Here is a 26,808-nt window from a genome sequence, read left to right on the forward strand (position 1 = left end):
AATTTAATTTTAATAAAGACCAATCTTATTTCTAATAGGCTTTGGAAGAAAACTAATTCCCAATTGGAAAATGTAAACAAATCTAAAAAATTGTGATATTTTTATATTCAATCTGAGCATTGTAAATCTTGTTTCCCAAATGTTGTATGCTCTGTTTTGTTGCAGCCTTTGCGTGCTATAATTGATAGAGGTTATAAATCAGGTATAAAATATGAAGTAATGCAGGGATTCTTCGGTATTAAAAGCATATTTACCTTGAAATCAATCTTAAACAGGGTTTAAAGTTCAGCAGCTTCTGAAGTTCTGCAAAAATCAAGCGGGCGCCATCTTAGGATTTGCGCTCAATACCGAATGTTCGTACAATATGCAAATGTCAAAATGAACTTAGGCACCTACGTGAATTTCACGTAAGTGCGATAGGTAACCTCAGTAACAATTACCGATTCACTATTTGATGGTTATGAATGGCTTAGTGATCTTTATCTTAGTCAGGTGAAGTGAAGGCAAAATGAATTTGGAATGATCTACGTAATTTTCCACGTAGCAATGACGTTTGGATTTTTTTGAGTGATAGACTATCGAAAAGCATACATTTTGCCTTGAGAAAGGAGGAACGGTTATTGCAATACGAACGCTTTATGTATCGTTTTAGCATCAACTCACATCGAGGCGTCGATGGGCGCGTGGTGTATGCACAGGCCTAGCGATCAGCGAGCAAGGTGCTTGGTTCGATTCCAGGTTGCCGTGAAAACATTTTTTTGTTTCAAAGTCTGGTTACATAAGGCAAAGTTATGAATTTCAACCCGATTTATTGTGGCGAATTTCCATAAGTGATTCCTATGCATTTCGATAGTTTGCTTGAGTGCAGAATCTTCAATCGATAATTTCTCAATTTTACGTTATGCAGATAGACTCTATTCAAATATTTCACTAGGATCCATTATGTGAGAAAAACACTATGCAATGGCTAAATATTGAGAATATATGGGGGAAAATGAAAAATGTACGAAAGGGCCAAACTGATTTTGATGGAAATTTTCAGTTAGGCCCTCTTAGTTTTACCATTTTCAGATGCGCCCTTTTAAATTTGAATAAAATTACCACTAAAAATGCATTTTGCATGCCTGTAAGAGTGTGTAGGAGTAATTTCCGTAAAATTGATACGAATAATGAAAAATCGAGTTTGTTTACATTATGCAGTTTGGTCCTTTTCAAATGTTACGGAATTATTCAGATTTTTCTGGAGCGTTTTTTTTTGTGGGACTAACGGAAAAAACAGGTTTGGAATTATGTTTATACCATCAAGCTCTTATTCTGTGATAGGTTGATTGTAAACAAATATTGAACATACACTCAAAAAAATCCAAACGTCATTGCTACGTGAAAAATCACGTAGATCATTCCAAATTCATTTTACCTCCACTGACTTCACCTGAATAAGATAAAGATCACTAAACCATTCATAATAACCAAATAGTGACTCGATAATGTTTACTGAGGTTACCTATCGCACTTACGTGGAATTCACGTAGGTGCCTAAGTTCATTTTGACATCTGCATATTGTACGTACATTCGGTGTTGAACTCAAATCTTAAGATGGCGCCCGCTTGATTTTTGAAGAACTTCAGAAGCTGCTGCTGCTTTAAACACTGTGATTTCATGGTAAATATGTTTTGAATTCCGAAGAATCCCTGCATTACTTCATATTTTATACGTGATTTATAACCTCTATCAATTATAGCACGCGAAGGCTACAACAAGACAGACTAAACTCACAAAATTGGGGAAACAGGATTCAAAATGCTCAGATTGACAATAAAAATATTACAATCTTTTAAGTTTGTTTACATTTTCTAATTGGGAATTAGTTTTCTTCCAAAGCCTATTAGAAATAAGGTTGGTCTTTATTCTAGTTAATTTAATGCAAAACCATCTAGGTCCTATTGAAACGCTTCGTAAAGGCTACCGGAAAATCCACGTAGCTCTTACATGTAGCGCCGGTGGAATGGACGAACTTCCAAAGTTCATGCGTTTATTCTGGGCTACCTATGATTTGCGTAGGAGCCACGTGAAAAGTGCGATGGAAAAAAATCACGTATGTTTTCACGTAACAATGACGTTTGGATTATTTTGAGTGTAAGATTTTTTATATTACACGTTAAATTGACCCCAGGCATTTGTAGGTTGTATTAAAAAAACAATTTTTCAAAAATACAAAATAGATCCAAAAGTCATAAAAACTTTCCCTTATATGCGTGTTTTGAGTCAAGGTTTAAGCCAAACATAAAATCATTTTGATTTTCGAGCTACGAAAAATACACCAAATTGCAAAGTGTACCCCGTCTAAAGCGGGGTTGGGTATTAGAGGCTTAATATCATCAAGCTTTTCTTCTATAATAGATTCTTTGTACAAAAATATAAAATATACGATTTTTATATTATACGCTGAATGGGACTCAAGCATTTGAATTTTTATATCGCGGTGAAAAGATATATTTTAGATTAAGAAAAGGGGATTTTTTTTTATTTCCGTACGGGTTTGGGCCGAAAGGTCTCAGATTTTCATGAAAATTTTTCCACAGGCAGGGCTCATCAATATATGAATAAAAAAATTGAGAAAAATTCAGAGTCGCCTATTTTCCCGGAAAACTCAGTTGGAAATTTTTTGTTTTCCCCTGACACTACTTGCTTTGAAAAATCATAACTCAAGAACGAAGCATCATAGAAACAAAGTTTTTTTTATGAAAATGAAAGCAAATTTTCTCAGGAATAAAAAAAAATATCTGTAAAAAGTTTTCCACGAAATTTTCCACCGTTGAGAAAATTCGTAAAGAAAAGCCGGAAAAACTATGCTCCAACTCGTGGAAAATTTTTGAGAAGATAATTTTATAAGCTTTAATCGCTGGAATTTTTGAAATGTACCAATTTTATAAAAAATGTGCAAATGTGCCATTTTGAGCTTTAAGCCACCGATGCTTATGAAATTACCTTCTTTTCTACCTACGGTGGAAAATTTTGTGGAAAACTATTTCCAGTTAATATTTTTTTTATTCCAGATAAAACTTGCTTTCATTTTCATAAAAAAAACTTTGTTTCTACGATGCTTCTTTCTTGAGTTATGATTTTTCAAATAAAAGGCTCAAAATTGCACATTTGCACATATTTTACAAAATTGGCCATAGCTCAAAAACGAAAAAAAAGTACATTTCAAAAATTTCAGCGATTAAAACTTATGAAATTATCTTCTCAAAAATATTTTTTTGAAAATTTTCCACGAGTTGGAGCATAGTTTTTCCGGCTTTTCTTTACAAATTTTCTCAACGGTGAAAAATTTTGTGGAAAACTTTTCCCAGTTAATATTTTTTTTATTCCTGAGAAAATTTGCTTTCATTTTCATAAAAAAACTTTGTTTCTACGATGCTTCGTTCTTGAGTTATGATTTTTTTTAAATAAGTAGTGTCAGAGGAAAACAAAAAAAAATCTAACTGAGTTTTCCGAGAAAATAAGCGACCCTGAATTTTTCTCAATTTTTTTTATTCATATATTGATGAGCCCTGCCTGTGGAAAAAGTTTCATGAAAATCTGAGACCCTTCGGCCCACTTTGTATGGAAATAAAAAAAAAATTCCCAAAAGTACGTCGACATTGATACTGTCAAGCTATTCAAAGTTTGTATTCAGTAATGACGAAAAAAGGGAACCGGATCCTATTCTTGGCACTATTGATTCACTTCGGCAGTGGGATTTTTGAAAGCTAAAAATATTTGGTAACAATATGCATCATATTGAAACGCTTGTTTTTGCAAAGTTTTAAATAATTTGGCCGACAAAAAAAAAAACCAACGCCAAATTCCATAAAATCATGTAACTTCAAAAGTCCACTTACTCAAAACCGTCTTCTCCTTGTCCGTTCCCAGCAGTTTGCGATCGTCGCGCGACTTGAGTTTACCGGGTGCCTCCGAGGTCGGCAGAGACGAGTGGAACACGTACAACTTTCCGGCACACTCGGAAGCCTTCAATGCTTCCAGACCGGCTTGGAGAGCCGGCAGCAGGATAGTCTCCGTTTCGCGGGTCTCGCCGAACATCTTCGGGATTTGATCCATCAGGGAATCGATGACCGCGCTGGATTCTTCCGGATCGACCAAAAAGCCATCGAGTAGAGGCATGAACATTTCCTGCAATAAGAAACACAACATTTAGAAGACATTATACAATCGATTACAGTAAGGATCAAATTTACGAACCTGAACATCTCCGACGACCATCATCTGCGGTTGAGCCAAGGAGCTCTTGATATTGTAAAAATGAACCGAATTGTTATAGGTAATGAATCCCACTTTCATAGCGGTTTTCTCCTGACCTTCATCGACGGGCAAGTTGCGAATGATGTTTTTCATTTCGGAGCAGAGCAACTGGACTAATCCAGACTTGACGTTGTTGTAGGAAACATCTATTACAAATACCATTGCCGGCGGTTTCGGAGGAGTATTGTTCCTACAGTAATCCTTGGTAGCGACAAATTCGTACGTACCAAGGACCAACTCCGGACGTTCGTATTTGTCCATACGTTGGCCGGTGTGGTCCAGATGTTGGAAGTACTCCGCTGGAACGTCAGTGGTTGCCTTACAGAACAAGCACTGGAAACGACGTCCACCATCGATGAACTGCATAAAAGGACACATGTATGCTTTGCAACGAATGCACCGGATTGGGCCCAGTTCTCCAAAGTTTACGATCGGTGGAGCGAGTTCGTTCTCAGCAGTTCGAGCAAATGGGGATACAATTAGAGAGAATGGAACTGCACTCTGTTTCATCATATCGGTATTGGCCGGGACGCTGTACATCGATGAACGAATGAAGCGCGGACCGGAATTTCCCTGATCCTGGGTAACAAACTTGGTGGTCACCAACGGCGGAACCAATCCGGCTTGGTTGGTCGCAAACACACCCCCGTTGGAGCGTTGATTCTCGCTCATAACCTGAATAGGGTTTGGCATGCTATCTGGATCGAGACGCTTCTGCTGGGGTGGTGGAGCCATACCACCCGTCGGATAATGGGGTGTCCCGCCAGGTGCAGGGGGTTGATACTGTTGGCCAGGCATTTGCTGGAAGCCTTGCGGCGCCGGTGGTTGCTGGAAATAATAAAATGCAAGTGTCAATTAGCGTTTTTTTATGTTATATTTTGGCAGTGTTTGGCGGGAATTAAGACTACCCATAATCACTCCCTAAAGCGTTACGAGATTTATGGAAGGCGCTTAAGGATGAGCTTCTAGTAATCTTATATTGGAAAAATTAGCAATCATTCTTCTATAATCCGGATTCTAATCCGGACCAACATCGGAGCCGTATCCCTATTCTTGGCACTTTTGATTCACTTCGGCAGTGTTTTGTTAAGCTACAGAGCTCACATTTGGCCTCAATATGCGTCGTACTGAAGAGCTTCTTATTGCAAAGTTTCAGACAATTCGAGAAAAACCCTTCTTGCCAAAGTGAATCTTGGAAAAGAAATTCAGAGCAATTGGATTGAGTAACTTAGATATTGATTTGCTAACCCTCAACTTAAAAAATACTACTTTTAAGCATTGTTATAGAACAGTGCTGAAAAGTGAATTTTTACAAGATTGTACATAAAATTAGTTCAAGATACTTACAGGAATTCAACCTGGAATGTCTTATAAATAACCTTAGAACATTTTGCAGAGACTCCACCATGAATTTCTCTACGAATTCCTCAAAAGATTATTTCACAAATTACTCGAGAGTTTTTGGAAGAACTGCAAGAATGGTTTGTTGAAGAGATGTTGAAAAAATACGTAGTTAAATTTCTTAAGAAACTCAGTGATGAATCATTCGTAAAATGTATTGAGTTCCTCAATAAAGAATAGTTCCTTATAGTTTTTTTTTAACTCTTTAGAAAACCCGTAGATGAATGCACGAAGAAGTATGGAATTGGCTAGAGAAATAATCGAAAAAAAACGACAAACGAATTTTTTTAGGTGTTTCCGAAACTTTACTACGGTGTTCGAGTCAATATGACCCGAAACGCACTTTCAAAGCGCCACAACTTTTGTTTGTTACTTCCTATTGTTATGAAATTTGGTGACTTTGAATCTTTTGTGGAAAATAAGAGTTTCACGTATGAAATTTTTTTGTAAGACAATTCTGATGGGCTGGACAAAAAAAGTTACGTTTAAGGTGTTCGGGTCATATTGACCCGGATTTGACATACGAATTTCGCAACCGTTTTTTTACCAAATATAAATGTTTTTGTACTCAAAATTATCGTCAAGGTTTATATTTTGTGAATCTGGCTTAGTTGGGCTTGGCCGCTCAGAACCAGTGCCAAAGGGACCAAGGTTTGGCCATTTTTGCAAGAGCATTTGTAAGAGCAGAATACATTAGTTGTGAATTGCGAAACATAGTATTTTGTCTAAAATGCATTGAAAAGGTATCTAATCAACTGGTTAGTTGTTCAGGGCACTACTGGTTACCAAGTAGCCAAGGGGCCATTTCCGAAGGCCATTAAACGGTTCCCAGGGCATCCGGAGTAGTGGCTAATTTATGTTTTCGGTGGATCACATCAAAATTTGCAGCATTTTTTAAACAAAATGATCCAAGACGTTGCTATCTGAGTATGGCAACATTGTCCATATGGATTTCCATGGCAGATTCTTGGGTTTTCTGGGGGGTCCTGGAAAAGTGGCCAGTTCATTCATTTGATAGAACCATATCATGCGACCTATCGAAATTTTAAAAATTCCATACAGAATTCATAAGAGACACCTTCAGTTATCTAAGGCAACGTTGGCCACCTATTGATTCCGTAACAGGTTCCAATTCCTAGAGAAATGATCAATTCATATATTTGATGCAATCATATCATGCGACACATCAAACTTTTCAGAATTTCATAAAGAATTCATGAGATATTCACTTAGTTATCTAAGTCAATATTGGTCACACAGTGGCTACGTAACAGGCTCTGGGATTCCCAGAGAAGTGACCGATGGGTTAGGGTCGGATTTGGGTTTAAAGGCTCTAAAATTATCAGGTAAGGATCGGGTTCGGGCTTGAAAAAATCAGGTTTGGTGAGAATTGTGAAAATTGTAACAACTTGAAAGCTTCTTTATGCATCAGAAACGATGAATTTAGATCTTTTAAAACTCGGAGTTTATTTTTATTGCAAAAAAAACGGGTTTCGGGTTTGAACAGCGACATTTTTTCGGGTTCGGGTTGGGTCCAGGTTTTTGGTTGGTAAATGGCTGGGCATGGCGTACCATTGGTACCCTTGCGTACCTGAAGGAATAAAATAGACCCCTTTGTGCGGTCCTTAGCCTCTTGCCCAGCAACTCCTATCCCTACCTCCTCGCGGTACTGGGGATACGAGTAACCTTAGGGAAGATCGGGTAACCAACCCCCGGTGGGAACTTTGGTCGTATGCTGACAGGGAAGGGGGGGTTTGCTTTTGCTTTTGCTTCTGCAAACCTTGAGCGTCTGTACTCCATGTTAGGAGCGGCTCACAACAGCGTCTGTTCCCCATGTCAGGGGCGGCTAATCATCGTCCGAGTGCCAGAGAAGGACTCTAAGCTAAACTGCGCACTATGGTCCTCCGAACATTTAGGGGGAATGGTCCTCCGGAAATCTAGGGGGTTGGTGTCAGGCCCTGCAAGCCAGCCGTAAAAAAATCAAGCAACGAATAATCAACGAGAGAATACGAAACCGGGACAATCGACGAAGACCACAGCGACGTAAAGGGACTAGCGATTGGAAGCTCGGTACGTGGAACTGTAAGTCTCTCAACTTCATCGGGAGCACACGCATACTCGCCGACGTGCTGAAGGACCGTGGATTCGGCATCGTAGCGTTGCAGGAAGTGTGTTGGAAGGGATCAATGGTGCGAACGTTTAGAGGTAACCATACCATCTACCAGAGCTGCGGCAATACACATGAGCTGGGAACAGCTTTTATAGTGATGGGTGATAGGCAGAGGCGCGTGATCGGGTGGTGGCCGATCAATGAGAGATTGTGCAAGTTGAGGATCAAAGGCCGGTTCTTCAACTTCAGCATAATAAACGTGCACAGCCCTCACTCCGGAAGCACTGATGATGATAAACACGCTTTTTACGCGCAGCTCGAACGCGAGTACGACCAGCTGCCCAAGCCACGACGTCAAAATCATCATAGGAGATCTAAACGCTCAGGTTGGCCAGGAGGAGGAATTCAGACCGACGATTGGAAAGTTCAGCGCCCACCGGCTGACGAACGAAAACGGCCTACGACTAATTGATTTTGCCGCCTCCAAAAATATGGCCATTCGTAGCACCTACTTCCAGCACAGCCTTCCGTACCGATACACCTGGAGATCACCACAGCAGACAGAATCGCAAATCGACCACGTTCTGATTGATGGTCGGCACTTCTCCGACATTATCGACGTCAGGACCTATCGTGGCGCTAACATCGACTCTGACCACTATCTGGTGATGGTCAAACTGCGCCCAAAACTCTCCGTCGTTAACAACGTACGGTACGACGGCCGCCCCGGTATGACCTAGAGCGGCTCAAGCAACCGGATGTCGCAGCGGCATACGCGCAGCAACTCGAGGCTGCATTACCGGAAGAGGGTGAGCTGGATGAAGCCCCTCTTGAGGACTGCTGGAGAACAGTAAAAGCAGCCATCAACGATGCAGCTGAGAGCAACGTCGGGTACGTAGGACGGAGTCGACGGAACGATTGGTTCGACGAGGAGTGCCAGGAGGTTTTGAAGGAGAAGAATGCAGCGCGGGCGGTCATGCTGCAGCAAGGGACCCGGCAGAACGTGGAACGCTATAAACGGAAACGGCAACAGCAGACCCGCCTCTTTCGGGAGAAAAAACGCCGCCTGTAGGAGACGGAGTGCGAGGAGATGAACAGCTGTGCCGGTCTCAGGAAACGCGTAGGTTCTATCAGAAGCTCAACGCATCCCGCAACGGCTTCGTGCCGCGAGCCGAGATGTGCAGGGATAAGGATGGGAGCATTCTGACGGACGAGCGCGAGGTGATCGAAAGGTGGAAGCAGCACTTCGACGAGCACCTGAATGGTGCTGAGAGCACAGGCAATGAAGGACGGGACAACGGAGGAAATGCCTTCGTCAGTACTGCGGAAGATGGAAACCAACCAGCCCCCACTTTGAGGGAGGTTAAGGATGCCATTCACCAGCTCAAGAACAATAAAGCTGCTGGTAAGGATGGTATCGGAGCTGAACTCATAAAGATGGGTCCGGAAAGGCTGGCCATTTGTCTGCACCGGCTGATACGCACAATCTGGGAAACAGAAACAGCTACCGGAGGAGTGGAAGGAAGGGGTAATCTGCCCTATCTACAAGAAAGGCGACAAGTTAGATTGTGAGAACTTTCGAGCGATCACCATTCTAAATGTGGCCTACAAAGTATTATCCCAGATCATCTTCCGTCGTCTGTCACCTGTAGTAAACGAGTTCGTGGGAAGTTATCAAGCCGGCTTCGTTGACGGCCGATCGACAACGAACCAGATCTTTACTGTACGGCAAATCCTCCAAAAATGTCGTGAATACCAGGTCCCAACGCATCACCTTTTCATCGATTTCAAGGCGGCATACGACAGTATCGACCGCGTAGAGCTATGGAAAATCATGGACGAGAACAGCTTTCCCGGGAAGCTCACGAGACTGATAAGAGCGACGATGGAAGGTGTGCAAAATTGTGTGAAGGTTTCAGGCGAACACTCCAGTTCGTTTGGATCACACCGGGGACTACGACAAGGTGATGGACTTTCGTGCCTGTTGTTCAATATTGCGCTAGAAGGTGTTATGCGGAGAGCCGGGCTTAACAGCCGGGGTACGATTTTTACGAGATCCAGTCAATTTGTTTGCTTCGCGGATGATATGAACATCGTCGGCCGAACATTTGAAAAGGTGGCAGACCTGTACACCCGCCTGAAACGCGAGGCAGCAAAAGTTGGACTGGTGGTGAATGCGGCCAAGACAAAGTACATGCTAGCTGGTGGGGCCGAGCGCGACAGGGCTCGCCTAGGTAGCAGTGTTACGATAGACGGGGATACGTTCGAGGTGGTCGACGAGTTCGTCTTACCTTGGATCCTTGCTGACGGCTGACAGAGTTCTGTTTGATCTTTCGACCTTGACACTTGCTTTTCCCGGGGCAAGCGACGAGGGCAGGATCAAACATGTCGCGCGTCGGTCTCGTAAGTGAAAAAGTGGCGTGATCGGTGAGTTCGGTTGAAGAAAGTGAAAAAGTGCCGCGATCGGTTAGTTCTGTTTGATCTTTCGACCTTGACACTTGCTTTTGCCGGGGCGAGCGACGAGGGCAGGATCAAACATGTCGCGCGTTGGTCTAGTAAGTGAAAAAGTGGCGTGATCGGTGAGTTCGGTTGGAGTAACTGAAAAAGTGCCGCGATCGGTTAGTTCTGTTTGATCCTTCGACCTTGACGCTTGCTCCTGGGCAGTGCGTCAAGAAAGCCCGAACAGTTTTTTTTTATTCTTTTTGGGTCGCGCGCTTATTTTTTTTTTCCTGAGTGCTTTTTTTATAGCCGAGCAAACGAGTGAAGCCGAAAGTGGATTGTGGCTGCTCAGTCAAGGATAACGGATCAATTGGTGAGCTCGTTTCATGCTACTATTTCTAATCTATAAAATATGTATGACTGCACATTCAATCGTTACAATGGTGGGATGTAAATATGATTTTTCAACAAACTATGGATGGTTCGTCACTGTGAGTGTCGACACAAACTCTGATTCATGATTTATTTATGTTTAACTTTTTTTTTCAGAACACCTCTTATATACCTTTATTTTTGTAATTAAAAAAACTTTGAATGGTTCGACACTACAAGTGTAGACTTGCGAAAGGTTCACTTTATTCAACAAACTTTGGATGGTTCGCCACTGTAAGTGTCGGCATAAGAATAAGAGTGTTCTATGATGTCCCAACCAATCGAGTTTTTGTTTCTTTTCAAATGAGTAAAATATAATAGCTTTCGTCCTGATAGCTGTAGGAATGTTACATTTAGGTATTTGTTCAACAAACTTTGAATGGTTCGTCACCTCAAGTGTCGGCATAATTTTCCTCTACATAGAAATTGTTCATATCAAATGAAAATATTATATTTACGTATAAGCATGTATATATCTCACAAATCATTGTTTATCATGGTCTAATCGCTTATCAAAGTGAATTCTATGACCCAACGATCCTCCCCATTAACAAACATCCCTCCCAGTAACCTTTGTGGAGACGCAGAGGCAAACACGGTCTCCAAAAAGCAAAGGTTGCACACTAACATTCCTTCCCCCAATCCCACCTGACTGCAAGGACGTGGCCGGCGCCGTTATTGACCCTGTAATAAATAGAGGCACTGAATTATGCACACTGAAGAAGATTATAGCCAATCCCAGCCGAACTTCTAGTTGATTCTTTGTGCATTTTCACTGACTTCGGCCAATCACGGAATAGCAACCATTGATATGTGTAGTCAGTCTAAGCTAAGCTAAGCTAAGCTTGGATCCTTGCTGACGGCTGACAATAACGTTAGCCGTGAAATACGGAGGCGCATCATCAGTGGAAGTCGGGCCTACTATGGCCTCCAGAAGAAGCTGCGGTCAAAAAGATTCACGCCCGCACCAAATGTACCATGTACAAAACGCTCATAAGGCCGGTAGTCCTCTACGGGCATGAAACGTGGACGATGCTCGAGGAGGACTTGCAAGCACTTGGAGTCTTCGAACGTCGGGTGCTTAGAACGATCTTCGGCGGTGTGCAGGAGAACGGTGTGTGGCGGCGAAGGATGAACCACGAGCTCGCCCAACTCTACGGCGAACCCATTATCCAGAAGGTGGCCAAAGCTGAAAGGATACGATGGGCAGGGCATGTTGCAAGAATGCCGGACAGCAACCCTGCCAAAGATGGTATTCGCTTCGGATCCGGTTGGTACAAGAAGGCGTGGAGCGCAGCGAGCTAGGTGGGCGGATCAAGTGCGTATCGATTTGGCGAGCGTGGGGCAGAACCGAGGATGGAGAGATGCGGCCACGAACCGAGTATTGTGGCGTGAAATTGTTGATTCAGTGTTATCTGTGTAGATGTTAACTAAATAAATGAAATTGGGTCCAGGTTTGCTTTTTAATTTTGATCTCGGGTTCGGGTCTGGTCCGGATTTGAAGAATTAAAATAAGTCGGGTTCGGGTTTGAAAAAAGTGAGACCCGACCATCTCTACTACTTAGTGGTTCCGTAACAGGTTCCGGGATTCCCAGAGAAGTGGTCAATTCATTCATTTGATGCAACCACAACATGTGACATATCGAGCTTTTCCGAAATCCATATTTAATTCATTATAGACGCCTTCAATTACCTTAGGCAACATTGACCACGTAGTGGTTCTGTGACAGGCTCCGGGATTCCCATGTAAGCGGCCAACTTATTCATGTGATGCAACCATATCATGCGAAAAATCAAACTTTTCAGAATTTCATACATAATTTCTTAGTGATTTGTTCAGGTATCACCCAGTGTTTCCATAAAAGATTCCGGGTTTCCCGAATAAGTGGCCGACTCAAACTTTTGAATCATGCGATACATATTTTTTTTAGAATTCCATACATAATTCATCAGATATATCCTCAGTTTTCTAAAGAAACATTGGCCTAGTGCTTTCGAAACAGGCCACAGGATTCCCGGATAAGTGCCAAAATCATTTAAATTTATTAGAAAAATGTGTAGTTATCTAAAGTAACATTGGCCACCTAATGGTTCCGTAACAGGTTCCGGGATTTCCGAAAAAGTTATCAATCCAAATATTTAATAGATCTGGGCTGTGCAGATTATCAAAATTGTTAAAATTCTGTTTGAGTATCATTGACCAAAAAGGTCAATACAAATAGTCGAGGGATTTATTTATATCTGCCGTTGTCTCATACAACTAGTGATCCTTTATAGAGAGATAAGCGGAAGTAAAATGGAATGATTTGGCAACAGACCAGCAGTGCTGATTTTGCTCGGCGTCGAGAATAATACTGTAACACGGACATGACTTCCCCATTGCTATAAAGTGTATTTTGTTTCGTTATATATCTTTGAGCTACATATCAAAACTACAAAACAGCCGAAAAAATCAAAAACTAAAAATCGCATTGACAAAAATTCAAAAAAGTAAATATTTAATTTTTTTGCTTCATGCAAAATTACTTTTATCGAAATAATTTCAAGCGGATTACATTACTCCTCAAGAAAAGTTCAAAACAAACATAACACATGTTTTTTTGGCAAACACTTTGACAGCTCTCGCTGCTCGATTGGCTCACACTTTGACAGAAATGTCAGCTTCCGCGAATCTCTCTTATAAAGGATTTCTACATACAACATTTGGTGTATGTGCTAAGGTCAATATCAAAATGTACATGACTGATTAGAAAATTCACCAGCTAACTTGTCTAAAGGAATCTGGTTTCATGAACTGTTTGTAGAAATTCGGAAAACTAGTTGTTTCCAAAGCAGTTACGCCTTTTTGAAAAGTTGTCATCGATTTGGAAATACGTGAAACGAACGTGAATAATAATGCGATCAATTTTTATACTTTAGACAGAACAAAGCCATCATAACCATAAAATCTTACATAAGTTTATGGAGAACTAAGCAGATAATAAATAAGTGCAATCATCTGAAATATTCCCTTATAAGCCAAGCCGTAAGGACTATCATATTGCGGATATTTTGAGAACTTTCTTTCCTACGGTAGCGACAGAGTTCTACCGCAGGCTTGAGAATCATTCTATCCATATACATAAAAATGGAGTGGTGTTTGTATGTCACGAAATAACTTGAGAACGGATCAACGGATTGACGTAAGTTTTTCACTCTTGCACTCGACAAGGGATGCGATGTGTTCGTGCAAGGAAAAAGTTTGGGAAAGTCTCTGGAACAATCTGGAAAACGGGAGAAGAATCAGGTGTAATTTTGTATGGGGGATTACATGGCGTTTTGTAAAAGCCTACTTGATGGCAAGACGAAGTTTGCCGGGACCACATTCTGATCAAAGTATGCTATTCTATAAAAAATTAAAAGTTTTTATGAGCCGTACGATTAGGTTCCATCAAATGTTTAAAGTGATCATATAGCTAATACTCTCGACACCACTAAGTGATTAATGTTACCTTAGATAACTGTGGACATCTCTGATTAATTCGCTTTAAAATTTTGACTTTATACACCACTGAGTGATCAATGTTGTTTTAGATAACTGAGGACGTTCTTGATAAATAATCTATAAAATTACAAATATTGATGAGCCGCACTCAGTCCCATCCAATATTTGAATTGATTACTCATTCGCGACTACTGGAAATTGTTACGAAGCCACTTGGTTAATAATTTTATTTGAGATAACTGCAGACATTTATAATGGGTGCTCAAGAAAAATAAAAAGACGTGTGCCACGAGGCTAAGTTCCACCAACTATTGGAATTGTCCATTTTTCGGAACTCACGGAACTTTACATAACTGAAGATTTATTTCATCAATTCTGTATGAAATTCTGAGAATTTCTGCTGTTCTATCATATGTTTGAATTAGCCACATTTTCGGGAATCCCGGAACCTGTTATGGAAACGCTAAGTGGCCAATGTTATTGAAGATATCTCTGATGAATTCTCCATGGAATTCTGTAATTTTGAATGTGCCACACGGCTCAGTTCTAGAAAATTAATGAATTGGCTACTTATTCAGGAAAAACGGAACCTGCTACGGAATCACTGTAGCTCTAACAGCAAGAGCACAATCATTCCATTGCGATACATATAAACAAGTTCAATTTCATGCTGCTTTTATCGTGCAAAAATGCAAAACCCCGAAAACCGCAAAAATCGTGTCACCACTGTACTCGAGTCATTTGACTATGTAAACTTGTGTACAAAATAGAAATTGTGTAATTATACTACAATATGAGCTAACTCTGTGCTTCCAATATGCACAATTACAGTTTACAAAAGTTACAAATTTTTACAGTATATAGGACACTGCAAAATATAAACATTGTAACTTATGTAAAATTGAAATAATAAGTCCAGGACTGTTACAAAAATCTTAACATCGTATTAGCGTTAATCGCGATTTCAGAAAATCGATCCGCGCCTAGAAACACCAACCCGTGACAAAGCAAAACCTAAGTTTCATTGACATCTTCACTACTTATTATAAAAAATTGCATAAACGGGCATGATCAAAAGTAGTTTTTAAGGGTACATAATTGACACTCTGTATGTCCTTGTTTCTACTTACGTTATAACCACGCGGAATGCGGCGGCGGCATATGCGGTCCACCGGGCATTTGCGGCATTTGACCAGGTTGTGGCGGATATCCCGGTACATTTGGCCCAGCGGCGGTGTTCGGCATCGGTGGCATCCCAGTGTTCATTGTGGGTGGCATTCCTGGAGGGCCCACCGGAGGATACTGGTTGGGTGCGGCCACATTTGGAGCCATGGGGGGCATTCCACCGGTTGCGGGATATCCTGGTTGGCCAGGGTATTGCTGCGGCTGTTGTTGACCGGGTTGCGGAGGATATTGGGAGATAGGTGCCTGCTGTGGCGGCTGTGGAGGTTGCTGTTGATATTGTTGAGCTTGTTGCGGTGGATAAGCGTTAGGCGGCATTCCGGGCATCGGAGGCATTGTCTGGCCCATAGGGGGCATCATCGGCTGCCAGGTCTCGGAGGACCTGCAGGTGGTATGGTGGCCTGTTGTTGAGGTGGTACGGCACCAGGCCCCATCGGAGGCATTCCCGGTTGGCTAGGCGAGGGCTGTTGATGCCCGTTAGGCAAACCGAAATTCTGCATCGGCGGCCTAACTGGAGGCCCTGCTGAAGGACCGTTTTGCAATGGAGGATGAGATTGGGGACCGGTTGGAAATGGTCCCGGAACTGGAGCAGCGGCAGATGGCGGGCGCCCAACCATTGGTTGATTGGGGGAAAGGTGGTCCATTTACGTTGGGTTTCGGTGGACCTCCGATCGACATATTTTGGAATTGGTTGGGCAACTAAAAGAATAAAACAATTAATATTAAAGCATAACAATGTATAGAAATATTTACATTCTGTGGAGCTCCGTTGACTGGCGGTGGAGGCATTTGCCCTACTCCCGGTTGTGGCCAGCCTTGAGGCGGCTGGCCGTATGGTGTCAACTGCGGATTCATTGTTAGCAACTAATTTAACTGAAAATGACCAAAACAGAAAAACAAAATTTAATGTTTAGCTTCTAATCATTATTGGCGTTATTTTTCGTGCCTTCATTCGCATCGATGACTTGGAACCTCTTCTCCCGTACTGTTCCGAGTCTCCCTCCCAGACGAAATGCGAAATACTTTCGATCGCATTTAATTCCAATTACGAAGCCCGAAACTTACCTTTTTCTACAATTTCCTCTATCTTTGAATACTCTTTTCACCAGATAGCACTTTTTACAGCATAATTCTGCAGCAGTTACCGTAAAAAAGCAGTTAATTCAAGACGATTTCGCTGCAATTTCCACGTCAGACATGTACAAGAAAACAGAGGAGCAGTGTCAAATTTGTTCCTCGATCTTTCGCAAGCGCAGCCATCCGCTGGTCAGTTTGTGGGCGCGCGGGGTGCTGAGAGGGGTGTATTTTGGTTGTCACATCTGTCAAACCACCAGCAGTCGCTGCCACGTAACTTGACGAAAGTTTTGACGAATGCACAGTGGGATGAAATCGATTTGCTAGAGTCCAGAGGTGCGGTTGAAGGAAACCTGGGTAAATATTGTGTATCCGGTAGAAATCAAGACCAACATTTATTTAAAATTTACTGTTTTCTCGGGCCCCGAGCGTCGCAGGATACAGGTTCAGTTATATCAAAAACATTCTTCATTACTGTTGGATGAAGCTAAAGAGAGGTTTCTAAAGATCGCTATGAGCGTTTAATCGATTTGTTCCATTTTACATGAAGCCGAACTTTCATGTAAGACTGTTGAAGGAAGGGCGATGCAAATTAGAGAAGAAGAGATTGTGAGATTTATGCGAGAGCTTTTGGCAGTTCCCTGGGATATCTACAACTTTACAACTTAGCTTTCTTGAATGACGTCAGTTTCGATAATTGGGACATGTTACGCCGGAATGAGGTATGGGGTTGTAAGACAAAAAATGATCTACAGCGGTGAGTTTTGTCGCCGCCCACGTCTATCTTAATTATGTTTTCTTGGAGTTGAAGGCATTTTGGACAGCTTTTGGACTGATGGAACATTCAACCAGTTATTTTTTTTTTTTAATGTCGTCAAGAGTTTGCGCTATCTTTCCCAATGTTATTTTTGTGTGATATCCTCGAGATCTGAAGAATCAATCAACCGTGCTTCCATTCACAAATTTCATAACGCCAAAGGGGGCGGATGGGTGTCCTTCTGATGTTATAGCTCATAGAAAAATTGAAATAGATTCTTACAAAAAGCGTTACGAGGGGGTGGTTGGGTGTCCAACATAGACATTTTCAGCGTTACGAAATTTGTGAATCTGCCCTTGATGGATCATCAGCCAAGTATTGAGCCCCAAACACAATGTGAACGACAAAACGGCTAAGACATGTTGATCTACACTCTACTTGGCAAATCCATGTTGAATCTGATTGAGTTGACATCGATCAAAACTTTGAAATGTCATTCAAGTTGGTGATGCCGTTGCATTGTGTTGACCAATGGATCATTGAAGGTAGTTTTTGTCAGTGCTCACCGCATCAAAACAAAGGCTCCACTGTATATGGGATTTAACATTATAACAGGATTGCAGTCGAACAAACAAGGCTACGGTGGCGCTATCTATGCTTTCAATAGCGGCCGTTTTGGTTATTCTAATGATCCATAGAGATAGAAAACTATAGAAGACGAATGTCGCTGGTGTTCCCTTTGTTCTCGCTCGGAAACATGTCGGGTACACGCAAACAAATTTTGTTGTATAATCTACCGAATCCATGGTAGAATTAAGAACTGCACCAACGATTTTCAACCGACTATAAAAATCAGTTAAATTTACTATAGTCTGGTTAAAATCACTGAGCAGTGCAGTTAATGTATCTATGTCCGTAGTGACTTCGACTACAATGCATTGTTTTTCAATCCATGACACCTACCGTACAACATAGTGTGGTCAAAAGTATAATGCAAAACTTGTAAAATGTAGTATGTTTCTAGTCATAAATACTACAACACTGGTTAAATAAACAGAATAAATTTTCTTGTGCAGTGATGTTGACTATGTTTTAGTAGAGTTAACAGATTAATGTAGTCGGTTGAAAATCGTTGGTGCAGTTCTTAACTTTACCATGGATTCAGTATTCTCTACAATAAAATTCATTTCAGTGTACATAACTGCCAAATTGCATATACTTTCGCCACAGACAAACAGACGTCACACTCTCATCATTGTCCATCGACCACCTTTTTAACAGTCGATTCAAATATACCGTAGGTGGCCAATCCACCACCCGCAGCGCTCGCATCGTTTTTTGTTCGCGTTTGACGTTTGCGCACTACCGCCATCTGTTGGCCCATCCGCCAAACACACCGATTTTAGCATTGGGCGTACATGTTCTCTCGACTATGATTTTGATCGCGATTTGTTCTAAGTGTTACGTCTGTTTGTTTGTCTGTGCTTTCGCGTTGACATTTATAGCCCCGCCTATCTCCGCCAGCAAAAGATGTTCCGACAGCGACATTTTTCCTCTATAGTTTATTACCTCTATTGTTTGACCCTTTGGTATTTTTTTTTTATGCACGTTTACAAAACTAGACATTTTCTTTTCAAAATTTTAACGAAACATTTATATCTGGTCGTATACTTAATCTATGCCAAGTATGCTTATACCTCCAGATATAAACCCACTTTCGGTCATTTTGTTTACGTCAAACGTCACCTGACGGTATCAGTCCGATCTTCGACATTAGTCCTCGCCTTTTAGTCGTAGTGCTGTGATTTGTGTCCACTTCGATATTTTTTTTCTCAAAAATTAACCATTTTCAACATTTGAAATTTACATTGAGTAGTACACAGTGCGTTAGCGAGTGACTAGCAAGTTAAAATTAGCTACTAGAGGCTGATCAACATCACATCCACACCGGGTCAAAGTTCAAGTTGCGAGCAGGAAAAAGATGTCAGAGGGCAACAAAAAGCCAGACGCAGCTCCTGGCAAAAGTTCCGCCGACAAAGAACTGGACGACTTGCTAGACAGTAAGCAACGATGGCATTACATAATAATTCTTATTTTTATCCTAGTCTGATGATGATGTTTTGAACGATTGCATTGAAATTCATTTCTAGGTGCTCTGGAAGATTTTGGTAAGCACAAAGAGGAAAGTGGGAAACCATCCGGAAGTACAGAAGCATCACACGATGATCCCCCCACGGAGCAGTTGTGGAATGAGGAATTTATTTCGTAAGTGACATTAATTTTTGAAATAGTGACGGATAAAACTTTAAGAATTCCTTCAATAGTTTCTGAATTCCTACGATTTTTGCATATAACTAATAACAATTGCAGGGCTGGTATTAGGTCACTTTTCAAAAACTTGGTCTTTTTTTAATGCAATTCTGCATTTTTAACGGAACGTCTCTTAAGTTTTTATTTTAACCGAAATGGTCTCTAAAGTTTTGTTTCTTAATTCTACTTGCAGTGAAACCTGCTGACAAATTTTAGAGGTTCCAGAGAAACCTTCAGAGACTAGTGGCTAGTGACTCATGAGTTTTTAATGGATTTTCTTATAAAGATCTACAATAATTCATAAACCAATTTCTCCAGTTTCCTTTTAAACCTTTTTATTTGGATTCCTTCAATAGTTCGTCCACATTTCTTATTCTTCTTGGCATTGACGTCCCCACTGGGACAGAACCGGCTTCTCAGCTTAGTGTTCTTATGAGCACTTGCAAAGTTATTAACTGAGAGCTTTCTTTGCCTAAGTTGTCATTTTTGCATTCGTATATCGTGTTGCAGGTACGATGATACTCTATGCCCAGGGAAGCCAAGGAAATTTCCATTACGAAAATCCTGGTTCCATCGTAGACCTACCGAAAATCAAACCCAGACACCTTTAGCACAGACAAACAGACGTAATACTGACGCAATTTCCATCGACCACTCATTTAACAATCATTTCAAATTCGCTATGTTACACATCTGACAACCAGAGGCGCGCGCATCGTTTTTCTTCGCGTTTGACGTTTCACACTACCGCCATCTGCCGGTCTTGTTGCACGAAACACCTTTTCGTGCAACATGCTCACCAGGTGATGATAGTGTAAACTGGGCGATGGATTTTGAAGAAATTTGTTCTAAGTGTCACGTCTGTTTGTCTGTGCCTTTAGCTTCAGCTTTGTAGCCGCGGACTCTTACTCCCTGGAATAAATCGTTGTGTATCGATGAATCCCCTCCTTTCCCTGAAAACGTGACGTAATCTGTAGATGATCCTTTACATGTGATTACATAAAGCATTGGGTTGTTCTGCAGACGGATTTTTTGAATGCAAGCACCATAAATATTTATTTTCCTATTAATTAAAAAATGCGTCAAGTGGAACGTTCACGGTATCTTAAATAATTTGGTATTGTTCCACCTTGAAATAGCTTCAGTTAGTGATCCTTTATAGAGAGATAAGCGGAAGTAAAATGGAATGATTTGGCAACAGACCAGCAGTGCTGATTTTGCTCGGCGTCGAGAATAATATTGTAACACGGACATGACTTCATCATTGCTAAAAAGTGTATTTTTTTTTCGTTATAGATCTTTGAGATACATATCCAATCTAATAAACAGCCGAAAAAATCAACAACTAAAAATCGCATTGACAAAAATTTAAAAAAGAAAAATATTTCATATTTTTGCTTCATGCAAAATTACTTTTACCGAATAATTTCAAGCGGATTACATTACTCTTCAAGAAAAGTTCAAAATAAACATAACGCATGTTCGTTTGGCTCACACTTTGACAGCTCTCGTTGCTCGATTGGCTCATACTTTGACAGAAATGTCAGCTTCCGCGAATCTCTCTTGTAAAGGATTACTACTTCAGTATGCATTAAAAAAATCTGGAAGCTTGAAACATTGTTGAATCAAAATTATTTTGTCAGTATTTCACGAACCTGGAGTTATTTTTTACAATCTGGAAATATCAGGGAAAGTCTTTAGTTTTCATTTCGTCCAAGAAAATTAAAAAACGGTCAAGCGGTTCAAAAGTTATGATTTTTTGAAAAATGAAAATTTTGGTCAATGGTCATCCTAATGAAAAAAAAAGTCCAAACACACGTGTACCGTAAAACGGGGTGAATAGAAAAAGTGGGGCGAATAGAAACAAATTGACCTACAGGTAGAAATGTGTCTATTATGTAAAGATAAACTTAAAAAACCTACTAAAATATATTTTTTTCATTAGCTCAATAGTAACAGAGTATCGACAGACTATTTTCAAATCATAAATTTTGCTACATTTTGCTTAAACAAAATAAGAAGAAAATATTAAAATTTCAACCATTTTTGATAGCTTGAAACATCCGCCATTTTTGACATTTTGCAACATGATCAAAAAATGAAATTGTTTTTAAAAAAATTCAATTTTTTTCTTCACTAGGTGAATTCGTTATGATATTTCTTTAAGATGCACTCGAACAAGTGTTAATTTTTCCATTTCAATGAAAAAATATTGAGATTTACTGACCAGTGTTTCTATTCGCCCCATTGCGGGGTGAATAGAAACATACAACATTTTCACTAATATTTGTACGAAATAATTTTTGTTTTTTAACGACAATTGGGGTCTCAGCTAAGGAAGACGGGACCCATATTTGAGAGTAATAAAAATGGTTTTTATCTACACAGTTTAAGTTGTACACATTCAAACATGTCGGAGAGTGTTTCTATTCGCCCCATTTTACGGTATCCTAATTTCGAATAAGGAACAAAATAGCAAATTTTCACGGAATTCGGTGACCCACTAGATTAGTTTTTCATGAAATGGCTGTATATATTTACAGATTTTTACTAATTCTATAATAGTTGAGCTAGCATAGCTTCAAATTTCAACAAAATCAAACAGATTTTGACGATTTGACAAATGTTTGAATTTAGATTTTTCTTAACCGCGTCAAATATGGTTCGTCCACGGTATTTGTCAAAATATTCAAATATTACTCTGAAGATTTACTCAGGTTAGGATAGATGGATGGATTTCTTTGTTTGAGAGATTTTCAGCCCGAGGCTAGCTTATCCCTTTGTTTTTTTTTTTTCATTTAGTTCATTTAATGTCCTTGAGTGATTCCTCCTTTTGTAATGAATTCCTTCGATACCTTTTTTATGAATGTCCATATATTTTTCAAGAAAGTCCTAAGCCCTCCAGGATTTTATCCGATTGTTCTTCCATCGATTTTCCTAGGACATCCAAGTCTTCCGTATAAAACTTCTTCAAAAAATCAACTAAAAGTTTTTTTCAAAGATGCCTTCAGTGATTTGTTAAAATTGTCCTTCAGCTTTTCTTCAAGATTTTAACTAGCAATTTCTATACCCTTATCTTATTTTTTTAAGAATTCCTACAGTAATTCTTAAAGATTTCTCAAATAAGTCTTTAAATATTTGTCCACGTACATATAATTGAATGATAGACGAAAATTCACAATGCCAATATGCTTTTTTTTTTGTTTCTGTTCGGGATGAACCACTGCGACCAGTTTTCTTTGATCTTTTGTGGTATACCCGTGCCCTTTGTTTAGTGCATGTCGTTCTACTCCACTACTATTGAAAAATAATGAAGCAGCTAATATGCTTAATATGTAGCAAGTTAAAAAGGGGAAAAATAGTTTGAGGCGGTCTAATAGTTTTTGTCCATCATTGTAACTGCGAATATGTAATTCTAAAGGTTTTCACAATCTTACAGGTCCCAGGCCAAAATGTTCGAGGAAAAGATGGCAGCATTGTTCGGAGGTGGAAGCGGAGAAGTGGACGCCGACCAGATCACATTAGGGTTCCAGAGAATCGCAGAAGCAGCGGCGATGGCCGTGCGGGGAGAACAAACCAATCCCACTCCGGAAACGGTAGACCCATCGATCAGTCAGAGTATTACCGATGCCTTGCGGGGATTGAGCGAAGGCCGTGAGAACCTCCAGACACCTTTCAGTCCTGAAGACATTGCGGGCATGTTCGGCAACATCGATCTTAACGAGGGCGGCGAGAATAATGCCTTTTTGCCATTCATGCAAACCATGATGCAGAGTTTGCTTTCAGCTGAGGTGCTTCTGCCGAGTTTGAAAGATCTTACGGAAAAGTACCCTGATTGGTTGCGGGATAATGGAGAAAAGATTCCTAAAGAGGACAAGGAACGGTACGAAAAACAGCTCAAGCTGATGGAGGACGTGTGTCGCGAGCTGGAGAAGGAGAAACCAGAAGATTCAGCAGAGGAGAAACGGGTACGATTCCAGACGGTGCTCGATATGATGCAGAGCATGCAGGATCTCGGACAACCTCCGGCCGACCTCGTAGGGGATATCGGACCGGGCAACATGAACTTGCCTACTATAGATCCAACCGCTTTCAGCGATCCCAATCAATGCGCCACGAGCTAATTGTTTGGTGTCGTCATCCCGATATCTAAGTTGGTTTTAGTTTCATTTAGCGAGAGAGCAATGTAATTCGTCCCATACTTGATGTGGGCAAGAGGCGGGGCTTCCGTACCGGTTGTCTTTGGTGTGGTACGGCGTTGTATATGGAAATGGGTACCCTACGCATTATGTGTGCTATTTTAGTTGCTTCCCAAAATTTGCCTTTTCTTTTCTATTTAGAACCTGTTTTGTAATTGGTCAGGCAGTTGCCTAAGTGTGATTGGATGCAAAATATATGAATATTTATACTTTTATGGAAAGTAATAAAGAGAAAAAATATTAACAATGTGAGTTGCATTTTCTTTGTATACTTTTAATGGTGTGTTACAGTTTAAATGAAATCAGCTTCAATATCATCCTCAAGAAAAGCGTAAGTGTCAACTCCCACAATAAGTGATGGTAATGAAGCTATCAAACAGCACAAGAGTAACAAAGCAGCTGGGAAGGATGGTATTGGAGCGGAACTTATTAAGGACATATAGGAAGGAATCCCTGTCATGGCAGTGAAAATGGCTTCCTCACATATACAAATACATTTCTGGAAGTCCATATTATTTCTCAAAATATTTCACTTACCTACACTAAGTTCACTCCCAAATTGCTAACGAGACATCAGAACACTATTACCTTACGATTTCCGTAGATTCAACACTAGTAGCTGGTGGAAATTTCACGAACCGTGCTAATTTTCAACACGGACGGTTAACTTTGCTACAATTTTTTACACTTATCCGCCTGCGAACGAAAAACACTTTTCGCCGAATTTTACCACTTTTGCTAAACGTAGAACCTCCAACACTGTTTACTTTCACTACTTGTTAATTAAAGAATAATTACTGGTTGATTTCTGATGAAAACAACTTAAAATTTCACCAAACCGTGCTAAAAACAATCACTTGATCACAGTATTTCGCTTTTTTTATTTTTCTAATTTTACGCCGGCTGCTCGCTTGCAGGGCTGTCAGATACGTTGATGGTTACGTACGACATCAAGCAATCTTATTTAGTCGAAGGGGAATAGACTCGAATTGAAGTAGCGATTACTGGCAACAACGTCTTATCAATAATAATTTCACTATTACCAACAAATAGGAGAATATGTTTTGTATACCACTATTTTTATACAGTTATTAGTGGATTCAAAGGAGTTTCACCCTCAAATAGGCCCGGACAGATTGGCTATTTGCCTGCACAGGTTGATAGCCAGGATCAGGGGTATAGAACAGCTACCGGAGCAGTAGAAGGAGGGAGTAATATATTCAAATACAAAAAAAGGGTGACATATTAGGATATGAATCGAGCGATCACTATTCTCAACGCAGCCTATGAAGGGCTTTCCCAGTCATCTTTCACCGTCTATCGTTGCTAGTAATCAGATTTGCGGAAAGCAGTGTTCACACTCAAATCTCAATTAGTAGGCTCTCCCGCGAGAGCAAGCTAATTACAGTGAGGAAAGCAAACGTAAGACTGTCATAAGATTTGCTTATGGAATTACGACACAAGAAAAATCTTTGAAATTCATAAGACCATCGTATGGTTTTCGGCAGATGTTGTTTCCATAATACACTGAGGCAAAAATCTCGCATGATTTTCATAAGATCACACTAATGAACGCGTTTTTTTATTATTTTTTTGTTGGTTCATAAGACACTTGCGTATTTCATTCGACGAGATTGAGATTCATAAGACAAGTGTAATTTTTTCATAACAATCAATTGTCAATGTCGTACGAACGCTTATGAACCCCATTGCTCATCATTGTGAAGAACCACGTGAGGCAAATTTTCTCGGTACAGCCATTTCACTATCATAAATTCAATATGGCTTCCGAAATGGACGTGTTTGCTGATTTGTCGCTGGCTGACTCCGTTTTTAATGCATCAAAGGGTAAACATTTTCTATTTATCATCAATTCCGCTGTAACTAACACTTTCTTTCAATCAGATTAAGGAATTGGATCCAAAGAATAAGATTTTTGGATGAAAATTCAAAACAATTTGTATGACGCGGAAGAAATCACAAACCCCCCTCATCCATTAATCCGCCCCTAACGTAAACCTGCACCAATTCAGGCGTTCTTCACAACTTTTCTCAATAATGTTTCGCTGCTATAATATACTTCTTCGCGTTCAAAATAGGTTAGCCAACTAGAGAAAATAGAATTTTCATCCATTTTATCGTATCGCAAATCGATTCTAATGCTTACAGTAAAGTGCTTTAATCGAATTGCGACATGACAAAATGGATGAAAATTTGATTTTTCCCAAGTTGTTTAACCTATTTTTCAACGCGGATTAGTATTATTCATTCATTGAAATTTATAATCTAAAGCTCAAATTACACAAGACAGTCTTATGGAACCAAGAATGGATCAGAACGTAATTCATAAGACTATCTATGGATTTTGTTATCAAGTCAATGCTGGTTCATAAGATCATCTTACGAAATTCCTTCGAGGTGTATTATGGAAACAACATCTGCCGAAAACCATACGATGGTCTTATGAATTTCAAAGATTTTTCTTGTGTCGTAATTCCATAAGCAAATCTTATGACAGTCTTACGATTGCTTTCCTCAGTGTACACTTCGAAGGAATTTCGTAAGATGATCTTATGAACCATCATTGACTCGATAACAAAATCCATAGATAGTCTTATGAATTACGTTCTGAACCATTCTTGGTTCCATAAGACTGTCTTGTGTAATTTGAGCTTTAGATTATAAATTTCAATGAATGAATAATATAATTCGCGTTGAAAAATAGGTTAACCAACTTGGGAAAATAAAATTTTCATCCATTTTGTCACGCCGCGATTCGATCAAAGCACTTTACTGTAAGCATTAGAATCGATTTGCGATACGACAAAATGAATGAAAATTCGATTTTCTCTAGTTGGCTAACCTATTTTGAACGCAAAGAAGTATATCATAGCAACGAAACATTACTGAGAAAAGTTGTGAAGAACGAATTGTTGCAGGTTTACTTTAGGGGCGGATTAATGGATGAGGGGGGTTTGTGATTTCTTACGCGTCATACAAATTGTTTTGAATTTTCATTCCCAAATCTTATTGTTTGGATCCAATTCCTTAATCTGTTCGAAAGAAAGTGTTAGTTACAGCGGAATTGATGATAAATAGAAGATATTTACCCTTTGA

At 40.1% G+C, this 26,808-nt stretch overlaps 2 protein-coding genes across 2 annotated transcripts in view; one reads left to right on the forward strand and one right to left on the reverse strand.

Annotated features, from left to right (window-relative positions):
- LOC5565782 (protein transport protein Sec24C) overlaps positions 1–16,618 on the reverse strand; it is a 28,878-nt gene extending 12,260 nt beyond the window's left edge. Inside the window, exons 1-5 of the mRNA XM_001650080.2 lie at positions 16,417–16,618; positions 16,105–16,224; positions 15,300–16,050; positions 4,244–5,131; positions 3,886–4,174 (exon numbers count right to left, since the gene is read on the reverse strand). Coding sequence (XP_001650130.2) covers positions 3,886–4,174; positions 4,244–5,131; positions 15,300–15,389 — 1,267 coding nt within the window. The 5' untranslated portion in view covers positions 15,390–16,050; positions 16,105–16,224; positions 16,417–16,618. The remainder of the gene's footprint in view (positions 1–3,885; positions 4,175–4,243; positions 5,132–15,299; positions 16,051–16,104; positions 16,225–16,416) is intronic.
- A 2,307-nt stretch (positions 16,619–18,925) lies between these two features.
- Positions 18,926–23,940, forward strand: LOC5565783 (peroxisomal biogenesis factor 19). Its single transcript, XM_001650081.2, has 3 exons — positions 18,926–19,242; positions 19,333–19,447; positions 22,932–23,940. The coding sequence occupies exons 1-3, from the start codon at positions 19,164–19,166 to the stop codon at positions 23,614–23,616; spliced, it is 879 nt and encodes a 292-aa protein (XP_001650131.1). The 5' UTR covers positions 18,926–19,163; the 3' UTR covers positions 23,617–23,940.
- The last annotated feature ends 2,868 nt before the right edge of the window (positions 23,941–26,808 follow it).

The sequence above is a fragment of the Aedes aegypti genome, chromosome 2 (genome assembly GCF_002204515.2).
Source record: "Aedes aegypti strain LVP_AGWG chromosome 2, AaegL5.0 Primary Assembly, whole genome shotgun sequence".
In the NCBI taxonomy this organism is placed as follows: Eukaryota; Metazoa; Arthropoda; class Insecta; order Diptera; family Culicidae; genus Aedes; species Aedes aegypti.

Coding starts and splice junctions, on each gene's coding strand:
- LOC5565783 (XM_001650081.2), top strand. CDS start 19,164: ATGTCAGAGGGCAACAAAAAGCCAGACGCAGCTCCTGGCAAAAGTTCC. Junction 19,243..19,332: donor ACTGGACGACTTGCTAGACA/GTAAGCAACGAT, acceptor ATTCATTTCTAG/GTGCTCTGGAAGATTTTGGT. Junction 19,448..22,931: donor TGGAATGAGGAATTTATTTC/GTAAGTGACATT, acceptor ACAATCTTACAG/GTCCCAGGCCAAAATGTTCG.